Consider the following 13,220-nt stretch of genomic DNA (forward strand, 5'->3'; position numbering starts at 1 on the left):
TGGAGCTGACAGTACTAGGGTCTGGTCGTAAAGCTCCACGTACCTCTCTAACGATTTTGTTAATCTGTCATAGTCTGGGTAACTATAAGGCAAACAGGCCAGAGGTTTCTCAGAGGCACCCATGGTGGCTACAATTCAAGATGGTTGCAGTCAGGTTCAAAAATATATATAAGTCTAATCTACTTCAGATAATGTAGTTTTTAAAAATATCATTAGTAATAAACACAATTATTTTCAATATTATGGCAGTTCAATTATTTGAGAGAAATCATTTTTCTTTTCTCTTTATACTCTTTAAAATAATTTCAGATAATGGAGAGCTTAATATTAATCAAGAACTAAAACACGAGGTGGCCTCAAACCTATTGAATTGGTAGATATGACATTTCAGCCCTATCATAAAGCCTAAGGTTGGAAAATTCAAATTATTTACTTTTATTTCAATATAACTGAATCTAGCTTACAATATGAGACCTTTAGCCTAGTGTTCTGTTAGAGACTCTTTTCTGTTACTATAACAGCATAACTGAGACTGTTTATTTATCAAGAAAAGAATTTAGTTAGCCCATAGGTTTGGAGGCTGAAATTCCAAATAGGGTAGCACGAGCTCTGGCAAGGGCAAGGGCCCCTCTTTCTACTTTACCTCATGGCAGATGGCATCATGGTGGGAGCATGTGCAGGAATGACAGATCATATTGCAAGATGGGAATCCAAAGAGCCACTGGGGACTACTTGAGGTCCTAGGAGAACTATGCAATCCCTGAGGACCTAAGCACTTTCCACTAGCACCCACCTCTTGAAGTCCCACCAGCTAGACACTACTACTGGGGACCAAACCTCCAACTATAAACCTTTTGGGGACATAAATTATATAAAAACCATCTCATGGTCTTTCTCACATGTTTCTGGTTCCTTTCACCTCCTTGGTTGGATTAATTCCCGGGAATCTTTTTAAGATATTGTGATTGGGATGGTTTTCTTGATTTCATTCTCAGAAGAGTCACTGTGGAAATACAGAAAATCTATGGATTTATGAATGCTGCTCTTGTGTCATGCTACTTCGTTGAATTAATTTATCAGCTCTAGTCTTCTGGTGCAGTGTTTGGGGCCTTCTAAGTATAGACTCATGTCATCAGCAAACAGAAAGTTTGACTTCTTCATTTCCTATTTGTAAATCTTTAATTTCCTTCTCTTGCCTGATTGTTCTGGTTAGGATTTTAAGAACTATATTGAATACAAGTTGTGAGGGTGAACATCCTTGTCTTGTTCCTGCTTTTATAGAAAATGCTTTCAGTTTTTCTCCATTCAGTATGATACAGGCTTTGGGTTTGTCATCTACAGCCTTTATAATGTTGAGGTAAGTTCTTTTTTTCCCCTAGTTTCTCCATTCATGTTTTTAACATGAAGGTGTGTTGAAATTTATCAAAGGACTATTTTACATCTATTGGGATGATTATGTGATTTTTGTTCTTAATTTTGCTTGAGTGGCAAATTACATTTATTGATTTGCATATGCCAAATCAACCTTGCATGCCTGGGATAATACATTTGATCATGGTCTATTATCTTCTTGATGTTTTCTAATGTCTTGCTGATATCTAGGATTTTTGTGTCTGTGTTCATCAGTGATATTGGTCTGTTAGTTTTCTTTCCTTGATGTGTCTTTGTCTGGTTTTGGTATCAGGATTATACTGGCTTCACAGAATGTATTTGGGAATGTTCCCTCCCTTTTAATTTCATGAAATAATTTGAGAACGACCGGTATTAGTTCTTCTTTAAAGGTCTGGCTGAGAATACATCTGGTCCTGGGCTTTTCTTTGTTGGAAGGTTTTTGGTGTTACAATTTCACTACTTGATATTTGTCTGTTTAGGTTTTCTATGTCTTCCTGGTTCAACTTGGGCAGGTCATATTTGTCCAGAAATTTGTTGGCATCGTCTGGATTTTCCAGTTTATTGGAGTATAAAATTTCAAAATAGTTTCTAATGATTGTGTGTGTTTTAGAAGTGTCTGTGATGATATATCCCTTTTCATCTCTAATTTTGTTTATGTGGGTCTTTCTTTCTTTTGGTTAATTTTGCTAAGGGTTTATCAATCTTATTGAGCTTTATTGCATTGATCTCTTTATTGCATTGATCCTGTATATATTTTTATTCTCTATTAATTAATTTGGACTCTGATATTAATTATTTCCTGTCTTCTAATCATTTGGAGTTAATTTGCTCTTCCTTTTCTAAAGCCTTAAAGTGGAACATAAGTTTATTTAGGATCTATTTTTTAATGTACGTACTCATTTTTTTCTCTTAGAACTGCTTTCCTACTGTCCAAGAGATTTTGATGTCTTCTATCTCTTATTTGTTTCCTAAAAATTTATGGATTTCTTTTCTCATTTATTTATTCTATGATCATATTTTATTTAAAATAATGGTGTTAAATCTCCATGTGCTTATGTAGCTCTCTTTTCTTTTTATATTTATTTCTAGTTGTAAATTCAGTTTTTTTCCTGATGAAATACTCTGTAAGGTACATTTGATTTACAGTATTAAAGTCAGAAAAATCCTTATTAATTTTATATTTGGATGACCTGTCTGCTGGTGATAGAGGTTGTTGTAAACCACATGGTTGGATCTTGTTTTTTGATCCAACCCATTAATCTGTGTCTTTTAACTGGGGAGTTGAGACCAGATACATTCAGGGTTATTATGGATATGTGTTTGTAGTTTTCTGATATTTTGGTTTGTTTACTACATTTAATTCTGTCTTAATTTTCATTTAGTTGGTTGCTCTTCTCATGGTCACCATCTATTTAGGAGCTTTGGTGGTTATTTTTGGGTACATCTTTGTGTAGTTTATCTTTGAGCATTCTTTGTAGTGCTTCTTTGGTGATCATAAATTCTTGAAGCTTATCCCTCTCATGTAAAGTTATGCTTTCTGCATCGATTTTGAAAGAGCTTTGCTGGATTTAGAAATCTTGACTGACAAAATTTTTCTTTAAGAGCTTTCTTTGAATATCTCATTCTGGGCCTTGCTCTTCTTTAGGATCTGAGTTCAGGAGTCAAAAGTGATCCTTAGTGGCTTGCTCCTAAATGAGACCTGATGGTTTTCTCTTGCAGCTTTTAGTGCTCTTTCCTTCTTTTCTATGTTAAGTATTCTGATTATCATGTGTCTTAGGTTCTATTTTGACCTTGTCTATTTGGTACCCTATATGCCCCCTCTATGTGGATGCTCCCTCATTTCTGATATAAGGACATTTTTCTTTTACTGTCTCATTGAAAATGTTCTTAATGCCGTCAGCCTGTATTTCCACATTCTTTTCTATCCCAATGACACTCAGGTATGCTCTTTTAATCCTGTCCCAGAGTTCTTGTGCATTCTGAATATGGTGTTTTATTTTCCCCCTTTATTACATGCTGAGTATTCAAGTTCCTTTACCCTGTCTTTTTTTTTTCTTTGACCCATTAAGAATAAATTATTATTTTTGCCTGTACAGAAATGCATCACAAAAATGATATTAAAATAATAACTTTATTATAAAGATAATATTTGATGAATAGGATAAAACTTTCACTGAAGAAAACTGAAGGATGGGATTAGAAATATTTAGCCAATACACATTAACTTTCACCATGTGATTTTGGAAATTCCAATTTGTTTATAATTCTACTTTGGAAATTCCAATTTGTTGATAATTCTCTCAGTCAGCCAGAGAATATATAAGTGCTTGAATTTAATTATCACAATAGCTAATAATGCTTTTATTTAAAAAAGATTTTTAAATTTTATGGTAGTACAAAAGTAAAAGACATTCAGTAGAACTCATACGTTAGATTTTGAATTTTCACTTGTTCCTGGGCTAGCAATACGCAGTACAACACCCCCTTGACAGGGCAGCACCAGTGAGTGGCAACTCTCTATCAGCCCCATCTGCACACTGCAGAACATTAGGTGTGGTACATGCATTTTCAATTTAACATGTTTTCAAGTTACAGAGGAATTCTCCGAATGTAGCTCTGCTCTAAGTAGAGGATCATCTCTGATGCTACATTGCACAAGGCTCAGGAGGCAGTTTAACATTTGTCAAATGAACTCCTAGGGCAACTTTCTTTAAATGTACATAAGAATGGCAATATAAATAAGTTATTCGATGTACAACTTCCAACTGTAAATAAGAACATCTTCATACAACTAAGCATCAAGTCAGGACTTTTTATAATGGGCGGAAAAAAATTAAAGAAATATTCTTAAGTTCTAAACAGCTGGTGCTGGTGTCATGGAAGTGATTTCAGTGATCCTTAAGATGCAAGTGTGTCTCCTGGCTGTGGTGGTGATGGTCACATCAACCTATATGCATGATGAAATCACAGAGAACCATATCCGCAGAGTTGTAGGGGACTGGCAATGCCCCAGAAAAAAACCTTCTTCTCTTCCTTTTTACACAAATTCTTCTAAAGATGATGAGCATTTCCTTCAGGTACATTTTCCGCACTATGTAAAAAAGTCAAAACTAGTACTTTTTTTTCTTTTTTGTAAATTGCTGGAGGTTTAAAGATAGACCACATGTTCCTATCAAAGAAATAAAAAATGTTGACACTGAGAGAAAATTAAAAAAAAAGAAATAAAAAAGAAAAGCTGACACCTGCAGCTTCCAAAACCACTAAGAACACTTTCATTAAAATTAATGAAAATTAATTAAAATGTATCATTTTTATTTTTTTAATTGTATAAAAATTTATATTAAATTATGTAATTCATGTTAAATAATCTGATTTATCTTAAATTTTATTTAATTTGTTTACATTTTATTAAATTAATTTAAATAAAATTTAGTAAATTTTAAAATATAACTTATAATTAAATATAAATTTTATTAAATTAATAAACAATACTAGTTAAATAATAAATTTAAATTAAATATAATAAAACTAACAAAATTAATAAAATAAACCTAAATTAAATGTAAGAAAATTAATTTATATTTAATTATAACATAATTTATTTTATATTAAATTTTATTAAATTAATTTTAATAAAAATGTTCTTAATGGTTCTAGAAACTACAGGTGTCAGAGAAACAATTTTCACATAATCTGCTTTCTCTCCTCTCCGACTTTGCCCAACTCAAGTTGGAAACTCTTGATTCATGTTTTCTTAATTTACAAAAATAAAAAAGAGAAGCGTGTAGATAAATAGTCCAGATTTTAATGATACATTCTTACAAATTAACTTTTTTATTGGAAATGATTGATGTAATGACTCAAACTTAACGTGTAGAAATCATTTTCCTTATGGACATATTTAACACCTAGAAAATTGAATTTAACATGAAGTGACTTTTTATACAATTGAAAATAGTAAAATGGATAGGTTCATAGTATTTTGATTAAAAGAATCTTAGAATTTATCCACTAAATTTCATGTTTGGGCCCTGCAACTATAATTTTCTTTTAGTAGTTGTACAATGTTTTCTTTGATAAAGAATTCACAACTTCTTGCTACATCATAGTTTGGATTTTTCTTTTTTTCTGTTATTTAAATGTATCATTTTTATTTTAATACAATTAAATTTAACAAATAATATCATTAAAAGAGAGGTTGAGCTGTATAGTTCACTGATACTGTTCTGATTCACAAAGTATTTAAGAACTGATTACTGCTTATGGTTACCTAATAACATCAGAACAAATTTTTATAAACAGAAAGTGCTACATCAAACAAAACAAAAAAAAAATTTTTAAGCGCTACATCCAAAAAAAAAGAAAGAAAAAAGGAAGACAAAATACCCAGTAGCTCTATATATCAGCCTTTTTTCTTTATCTTTTTTCTATAAATACGGGACTTTTTTTCCAAAATGCCAAATTGTGAGAAGTACCTTGTGTTTATGGCTTCTTTAAAGTGCTAAATCATCTCTGGCTTAAGAATCACGTATTGCTTTAAAAGGTCCTTTAGTACAACTCTGGGGCTGTTGTCAAGGGGCATTGGCAATAGTGTACAGGTCAAATGAAGATGCCCAGGTCCATCAGGTCCAAATCCAGCTGCATTAATAAGAGTCACAGCTTCCAAATGGGGAGCCAAGAATGGTTCTTCTACCAGCTCTGAATTCTGCTGCATCTTTAAAACTTCCTGGTACTTTTGTCCCTTGCTTTCTCCTTCCTAGCGAGTCTAAAAGTTTCATGGCATGAACAGAAAGTTTTGGTGGTAGAATAGCTGGATGAATGTTAGGAAGGCCTTAGGCCTGAGCCTAAGCAACTCCGTTTTAAAAACTCCAGTTTGAAACCTGCAGTTTCACTAGGCACACCCACAGAGTCCTCCAGTATGTCCTCAAACAAATTGCTTCCCCTCAATCTGTTAAACAGAGAGAAGTCCCTGGCAGGCTGTCCTCTCCTGATAAGAGGGAAAGGGGAGAATCTCGATCAGGGTGGAGACCACCAGAAAAGTTGTTTCTGACCCCAGGGTAAATGATGTCACTGAGTAATCTGGTGGTAGCTGATAAGGATTGAAAGGGGGGTCAAAAGCCCCCAAATTTAGTATAAATAATAGAGCAAATGAACAGGAATTCAGCCAGCCCAAACAAAGATGCACTCAAGCTGGAAAGCCTGCTAAGGACTTGACATCCCATCACTTGTCATAATTTTCTGAGCCTCTGTGTGATCCTCACTGCTCTCAAACTCTACCGCCTCGTCTGGACCTTGGTGAGAGCCACAACTTCTCCCTAGGACCCTCTCCTCAACCAGCCGTCCACTGCATGCCAGGAAAAGCCTGCCTTGATTCTGGACCTGATCATCGCAGTCTGAGTTAGTATGCATCTGATGGACTTAAAGCCTAAGGCTTAGGACTTTTGAATTTAGCATGCAGAGGAAATGTCTGTCATTAGCCTATCATGATTAAGTGTGTTTTGCAGTGCTTAGAATTAATCTAGAATTGTTTGCTGTGAATTAATTATGTCTATTGCAGTGCTTAGCATTAAGGATTGTTGCTTTCTTGATTAAGAACCTATAGAGTGAAATTAGTAATTTGAGTGAATAAAGCATTGAAAGGGGCAGAAGTACATAAACATTCTTTATTTCTCCCCTCAAGTGCATACATCACAATTTTTCCCCCTAGTGACAACGAGATTCTGTTTCCAGAAACTGAACAAAAAGTCCTGAAAAAGAACTATTAAGCATAGTTTTCTCATCTGGTCTCAAAGGTATGCTGGGGACACTTTTGGATCTTCTCATTTAAAATGTTCTCTTTCCATAGTGAAGTCTAGAGTTACTGCTAGAGGTCAAGGACATCCTAGGTGTATGAAACTGGAGACATTCTAGCAGGAAGAGCTCGTCTCTCCATGTCTTTCTGCTGGATAATTTGAGTAAGTTTCTCAACCTCATCTTTAGACAGCTGAACAATCTATTTGGTTAAAGATATATTCCTTTCATTCAGAAGTTTAATCTCAAGTACTCGTTCTTTGATTCTTTTCACAAATTTTTCCATTTTGGCTTTACACATGTCATGGTTTTCACTCCCATTTTCTATATTAAGGCTTTTTACTTTTGTTTCTTGAAAAATATTGGCATTCTCTGTTTGAATGACTTGTCTCTCTTCATGCCCCTGGGCTTTTATTTGTTCGATGGTTTTCTGCAAATTCTTAATTTCCTTGTCTTTTTTAAAAAACAGTTGGATATGTGCAGCCTTCATCTGCTCATACTGGTATTTAAATTTATCCATTTCCTCCTTCTGCTCCTGTAGAGACTGAAGTAGTTGCATTTGACTCTGGTTTTGATCTTCAATGACCTTTTGATGATGTGTAACTTCCTCTTCCAGATGATTCTTGATGATATTCAGTTGAGATACCTCAGATTCTAGTTCTGTGATACTATCGAGGGTTTGAGGCTCAGCCACAGCTCCAACTCAATTCTGCTGTTCCCTAAGTCTTTCCAATTCTTCTTGCAGATGACTGTTTTCTTCTTTCATGGAGCTAAGACTTCTGTCTTTACCCTCTATGGTCTGCCTTAAAGTTTCATTTTGTTTTAAGACCTGAGAACACTTATCTAAATCCTTTTGCAGTGCTGAACTTTCTTGTTTGAGTTGGCCAATAAAAATTTCTTTCTCATTTATAAGTTGCATCAATTGCTTCTGTTCTTCTAAACGAGATGCCAACATTTCCTTAGTTTCTTTTTGATCAGTAGCCATTTGCTCAATATTCTTTTTGAGTCCTGCTATTTCAAAGTCTTTCTCTTGACTGAGTTGCACTACACGCTCCTGTTCCAGCTGTAAGGCAGAGGTATTACAATTACATACATTTGAGAGTTCCTGAATAGTCTGCCTGTAATTGTTTGCTTCTTCCAACAGTTTCTTTTTGGCCTGACACAGTTCTACTTCTATCTGTTCTTTCTCTGTTTTCAGAGTCTCCATAATAGTGTCTTTTTCTAGAGAAATTTGGTTGTTACCAGCAATAGATTCTTCCAATTGATGCCTTACATCTTCACATGCTGAAATCAACTTGTCATTTTCCGTTTTCAGATCAAAAGCAACTTTCTTTAAATTTTCATTGAGCTGTTCTACTTCTGCAAGATTTTGCTTCAAGTTTGTAATTTCGACTTCCCCTTCTTTAAGCAAGTCATCCTTAAAATGAGAGTCTTCATTAACAGCATGTCTTAACTCGTTCTGAACTTTACATAGTTCCTCTTCCTTTTGGCTAATGTATTCCTTAAGTTCCAGGTTTTCCTGCTGGATATTTAAACTACTTTTTTGTGACTGACTTAGCTGATTTACTAAATCTTCAACTTTATCTTCAAGCTTCTGCTTGGTTAAATGCAAATCACGGAGGCTCAGTGCACTCTCAGTTAACTTTTCTTTCTCTACATGCAACTCTTTAGTTATGTCCATTTTATCCTCCTCAAATTGATGAACTCTCTCTTTTTTGTCATCTAGATCTTGTTTCAATTTCGTGATTAGACCATCTCCTTCATTTTGCTGTTTTGATAGCTCATCTATTATCAAATTCATGTGCTTTGTAGCTTCCTGGTTCTCATTGTCCAGTTTTTCTAACTCAGCTATCAGCATTTCCTTTTTGTTAATACTTTCATTCAGTTCTTGCTCCTTAGCATCCAAGTTAAGTGTTAAGTCATGTATTTGTACATTCAAATTCATGTCTGTTGAAGCTGAACTTTTAATGACTTCATATTCCCAGCTCAATTTGCAAAGTGATATCTGAAGTTCTTCCTTTTCTTGACTCAATAATGATTTCTCTTTTTCTAAAACTTGGACATGCATTTGAAGTTTCAGATTGTCTTCAGCAAGACTGGTATCTTGTTTTAAACTACTCAGACTCATTTTTTCATTTTCAGAATCAGACAGGGCTTGTTGTATTCTCAACACTTCTCCCACTGATGAACTCTGTGGAGAAATTGTTCCTGCCACAGGATCACTCTGCTCCATCACAGAAGGTTGCAATTTAGTACATTCCAATTTCAACTTTTCACATTCTTCAATCATTTGTTGCTTTTCCACACTGAGCTGTTCTTTATCTCTCTTCAGGACATCTCTATCATTTTCTGCAGAAGATAATTTTTTATTTATGTCTTTTATTGTATCCTCAAGTTCTTTGATTCTTCTTGTGGACTCTAGTTTTTCAGTTTGTAGAACCTGAATAGTGTTTTGCATCTCCCAGACTTGAGACTCATCAGTGACTGTAACTCCTGAGTCACCTTGGTGTAACAGCTTTTCCAGTTCTGCAATCCATCCTTCATAGTCATTTGACTCCTGTTGATGCTGGTGATTTAACTCTGCCAGTTTCTGTTGATGTGCATTCTGCAAAACAGACATTTCATGTTGGTGATGATCCATGTCCTGACTTCGGTTTTGTTCCAGGACCTTAATAGTATGTTGTAGTTTGCAGATTTCACTGAGTCCATTACCGGATGAACAAGGTGTGCTGGTGGCTGGTACACCACCCGCTCCTGAAGGTACTGATTGAGCAGCTGACTGCAGGCCCAACATCTGCTCCTGTAGTGCCATTTGGCTTGCCTGAAGATGGCTGATTTCTACCTGTTTCTGTTGCAGTTGGTTTCGGTAACTTGTAGATTGAAGGTTTATTTGAAGCTCTGATGCTTCATGCTTTTTTTCCAGATCAGTACAATATTTTTTAAGTCTTTTATTCTCAGATCTCAACCTTGATTTCCTGGCTTCAATTTTCTTTCTCCGACAATGAAGTGAACGGGCTTCCACAGCTTTGGAGACCTCCACAAGCATATCTATGGTGCAGTTGGAGACTTGGCCAGTGGGGGAAGCCAAGCTGCCTCCCACCTGACCCAAGGAGTGGCCCAAGCCAGAGCCTAGGCCTCTAAACCAGGATGACATTGCTAGAGCTTCAGAGAGCCATCAGCTCCTCCCTGAAAACCACTCTATGGCCATCCACCTTCCAGCTGAATGTCCTGGAGCACTGTGGGGGTCAATTATGACCAAAGCATTCAGAATTCTGGGCAGTGCAAGGTTCCTGACACCCTTGGCACTCTGCCTCAAATGTAGAGGCCGGCCTGGGCTTTGACCAGGAACTTGTTGCCAGGGCGCAGTAACCCCTGCGGGGCCTCTGCTCCCTCCCTGGACTTTCAGCCCTCTGGTTGGGTGACCAGATCTGTGGGCTGGTCCTGCCACCTCCATGCTGGCCATAAGAACACCCCCATCTGAGAGCCTTTGCCCTGTCTTGGAGGCCTGAAGTTGAAGGTCTGTCCTCAAGGATTCAAGTTCTGTTTTGTATGCAATCTAATCTGTTGGTGATGGTTTCCAGTGGAATTTTTATTTTTTTTAAATATATTACAGTGGAATGCATTACAATTCTTATTACACATATAGAGCACAATTTTCCACATCTCTGATTTTATACAAAGTTTTTGAACACCAATTCATGTCTTCATATATGTACTTCATATATGTTCCAGAAAAAAAGTAAAATGGAAATGGGAATGTAGCTCAGTAGTAGAGCATTCTTGGGTTCAATCATTAGTACCACAAACCACTACCAGCACAACAACAAACAACAACAACAACAAAAAAACAAAAAAAGCTTAATACTAAGAATTTGTATTTATTGAGACTTTACAGTGAGCCACAGTAACATTGTGAAGTAGATCACAAATGTGTTTTAGAGATTATTTTAGATTACTTAGATTAGTAAATCATTTAGTTTATTTTAGGAACTGATTATTTGCTGTGATTCTTACATAAAGAATTTTTAAATTTTTTTTTATTTGTTCTAAGTAGTTATACGTGACGGTAGAATATATTCTGAACATCACACATAAATGGAGTATGACTTTTCATTCTTCTGGTTGTACATTGTGTAGAATTATACCAGTCATGCAATCATATATTCATACATGGTAACACTATCTGATTCATTCTGCTATCCTTCCTACCTCACCTTGTAAACGTCAGGCGAGCGTTGGAGGAAGAGACCACCAAGAGCCTGTCTCATGCAACAGCAAAGGGTTTATTGGGGGTCCAGCATGCTGGGGCTCAGAGCTCACTTGAATAGAGCAAAGAGCCCCGAGAACAGTTTAAGCAGAGCTTATATACTTTCCTTGGAGAGGGCAGGGAGGGAAGTTCATTGATGGGTCAGGGCGAGTGGGCGGTTTAATACATTCTGCAGTTTGGCAGTTGGGGACAGCACATTATGGGAACAAGATTAGCAAACAGTTCTCAAGATTATTAACCTTTCATTCCCCACTTCTTCTTCTGGATACTTTTAATCATAAAAGTGATCACTGGGGGGTGTCACATTCTATGTCTGCTAGTGGGGTATATTGTTGTCTGATTACCAAAAGTTTAACTTGTCCAATTTGAGCTTGGAGAAAAGAAGTTACACAGTTGAGCAAACAGGGTCCTACAGTTAGCAATAATATGAGGATTATTAATGGACCGGCCAGGGCTGATAAAAGCGTAGTTAACCAGGGGGACTGTGTGAACCAAGATTTAAACCACCCTTTTTGGGTCTCTCTCTCGTTGACGCTCTTCAAGGTGTTTTTTTAATTTACTTATAGATTTTTTTATAACTTTAGTATGGTCGGCATAAAAACAACATTTTTCCCTCAATGCAGCACAAAGGCCCTCTTCTCTCATGAAGAGGAGGTCCAACCTTCGCCTGTTCTGTAAAACAACTTCAGAGAGAGAGGTTAAAGATTCCTGCAAAGCTGTGATGGAGGTTTCTAATATCTTTAAGTTTTGGTCTATTGCTGCTTCTAATTGGGTTATTTGTTGTGTCCCATGGACCAGAGCAGTGGTTCCTGTACCCACCCCTGCAGCAACTCCTATTCCTAATAGGATGGCTAAAGTGAGGGATACAGGTTCCCAGCGAAACCGGGTTGTATGCCCCCCTATTTGATCTTCAAATGAACCTGCATCATGATAGAGCACTCTGAGAAACATCTGCACCATTACATAATTAATTACATCTGTTGACCATTTTATGAAAACATAAATAATGTTTAAGTATATAGAATTATACTGTTGTAGGGACGGACAAGGCAAGGCACCTAAGATAGCACCGAAGACAGGGAAACAGTCCTATTTGGTTGCAACCGGATTCAGAGGGCATTGCTTCTGTTGTAATCAATTAATCCCCTGAACCCCAAGTTTAGGTAGTTTCAGAATTTTGTACCCAACATGTAAGGGAAGGGGCTCAGAAGTTCACAGTCTGCAGAAGTTTATAAAAAGCAGTTTTTGTTTCTGTTTTTTTCCCTCTGTTCTGGGCAAGTTAACTTTTTAAGGACACCTGGGAGGGGGAAAGCTTTTTCTTCCCCCTTTTTTTAAAATTTTTTTTCTGCCAGCTGTTACATGGAGCCCAGTTGGTAACTTCTTTATCTTAGAAATGTAACCATCTCTGTGAAGCCCCAGCTCAAGGCCAGAGGCCTTGTTCACATATTTTGTGAAAAACTAGTAAGGGGGTGTCTAGCTTAGAAGTGCTGATTTTTCCAGCCAGTGGCCAAGTAGAACAGGGCAACATGAAAAGAGGAAGTTTATCTATACTGAACTCTTTTATAGGGACTCTTTTGCTGAAAGTCCTAAAGTCAGCCATGGTGAAGACTTCTGGAGAAGGTCAGTTAAGACTTTTCTGTGGGCCTGGTACAGAGGGGGAAGATGGGGAAGGCGGGGCTGAGAGCAGCTCCGTGGATCTGAGAATGAGGAAGGAGAGATGTAAAAGAATAATGGGAAAGGGGTTGGGGATTTTCCTAGCAACAAAAACTTG

General features: G+C 36.5%; 1 protein-coding gene across 1 annotated transcript; it reads right to left on the reverse strand.

Moving 5' to 3' along the window:
• Positions 1-7,255: 7,255 nt before the first annotated feature.
• Positions 7,256-11,517, reverse strand: LOC107140812 (thyroid receptor-interacting protein 11-like). Its single transcript, XM_048800560.1, is given in 1 exon segment — positions 7,256-11,517. A coding segment is annotated over 1 exon segment (3,081 nt). The 5' UTR covers positions 10,337-11,517.
• Positions 11,518-13,220: the final 1,703 nt, after the last annotated feature.

This window comes from Marmota marmota, unplaced genomic scaffold (genome assembly GCF_001458135.2).
Source record: "Marmota marmota marmota unplaced genomic scaffold, marMar, whole genome shotgun sequence".
In the NCBI taxonomy this organism is placed as follows: Eukaryota; Metazoa; Chordata; class Mammalia; order Rodentia; family Sciuridae; genus Marmota; species Marmota marmota.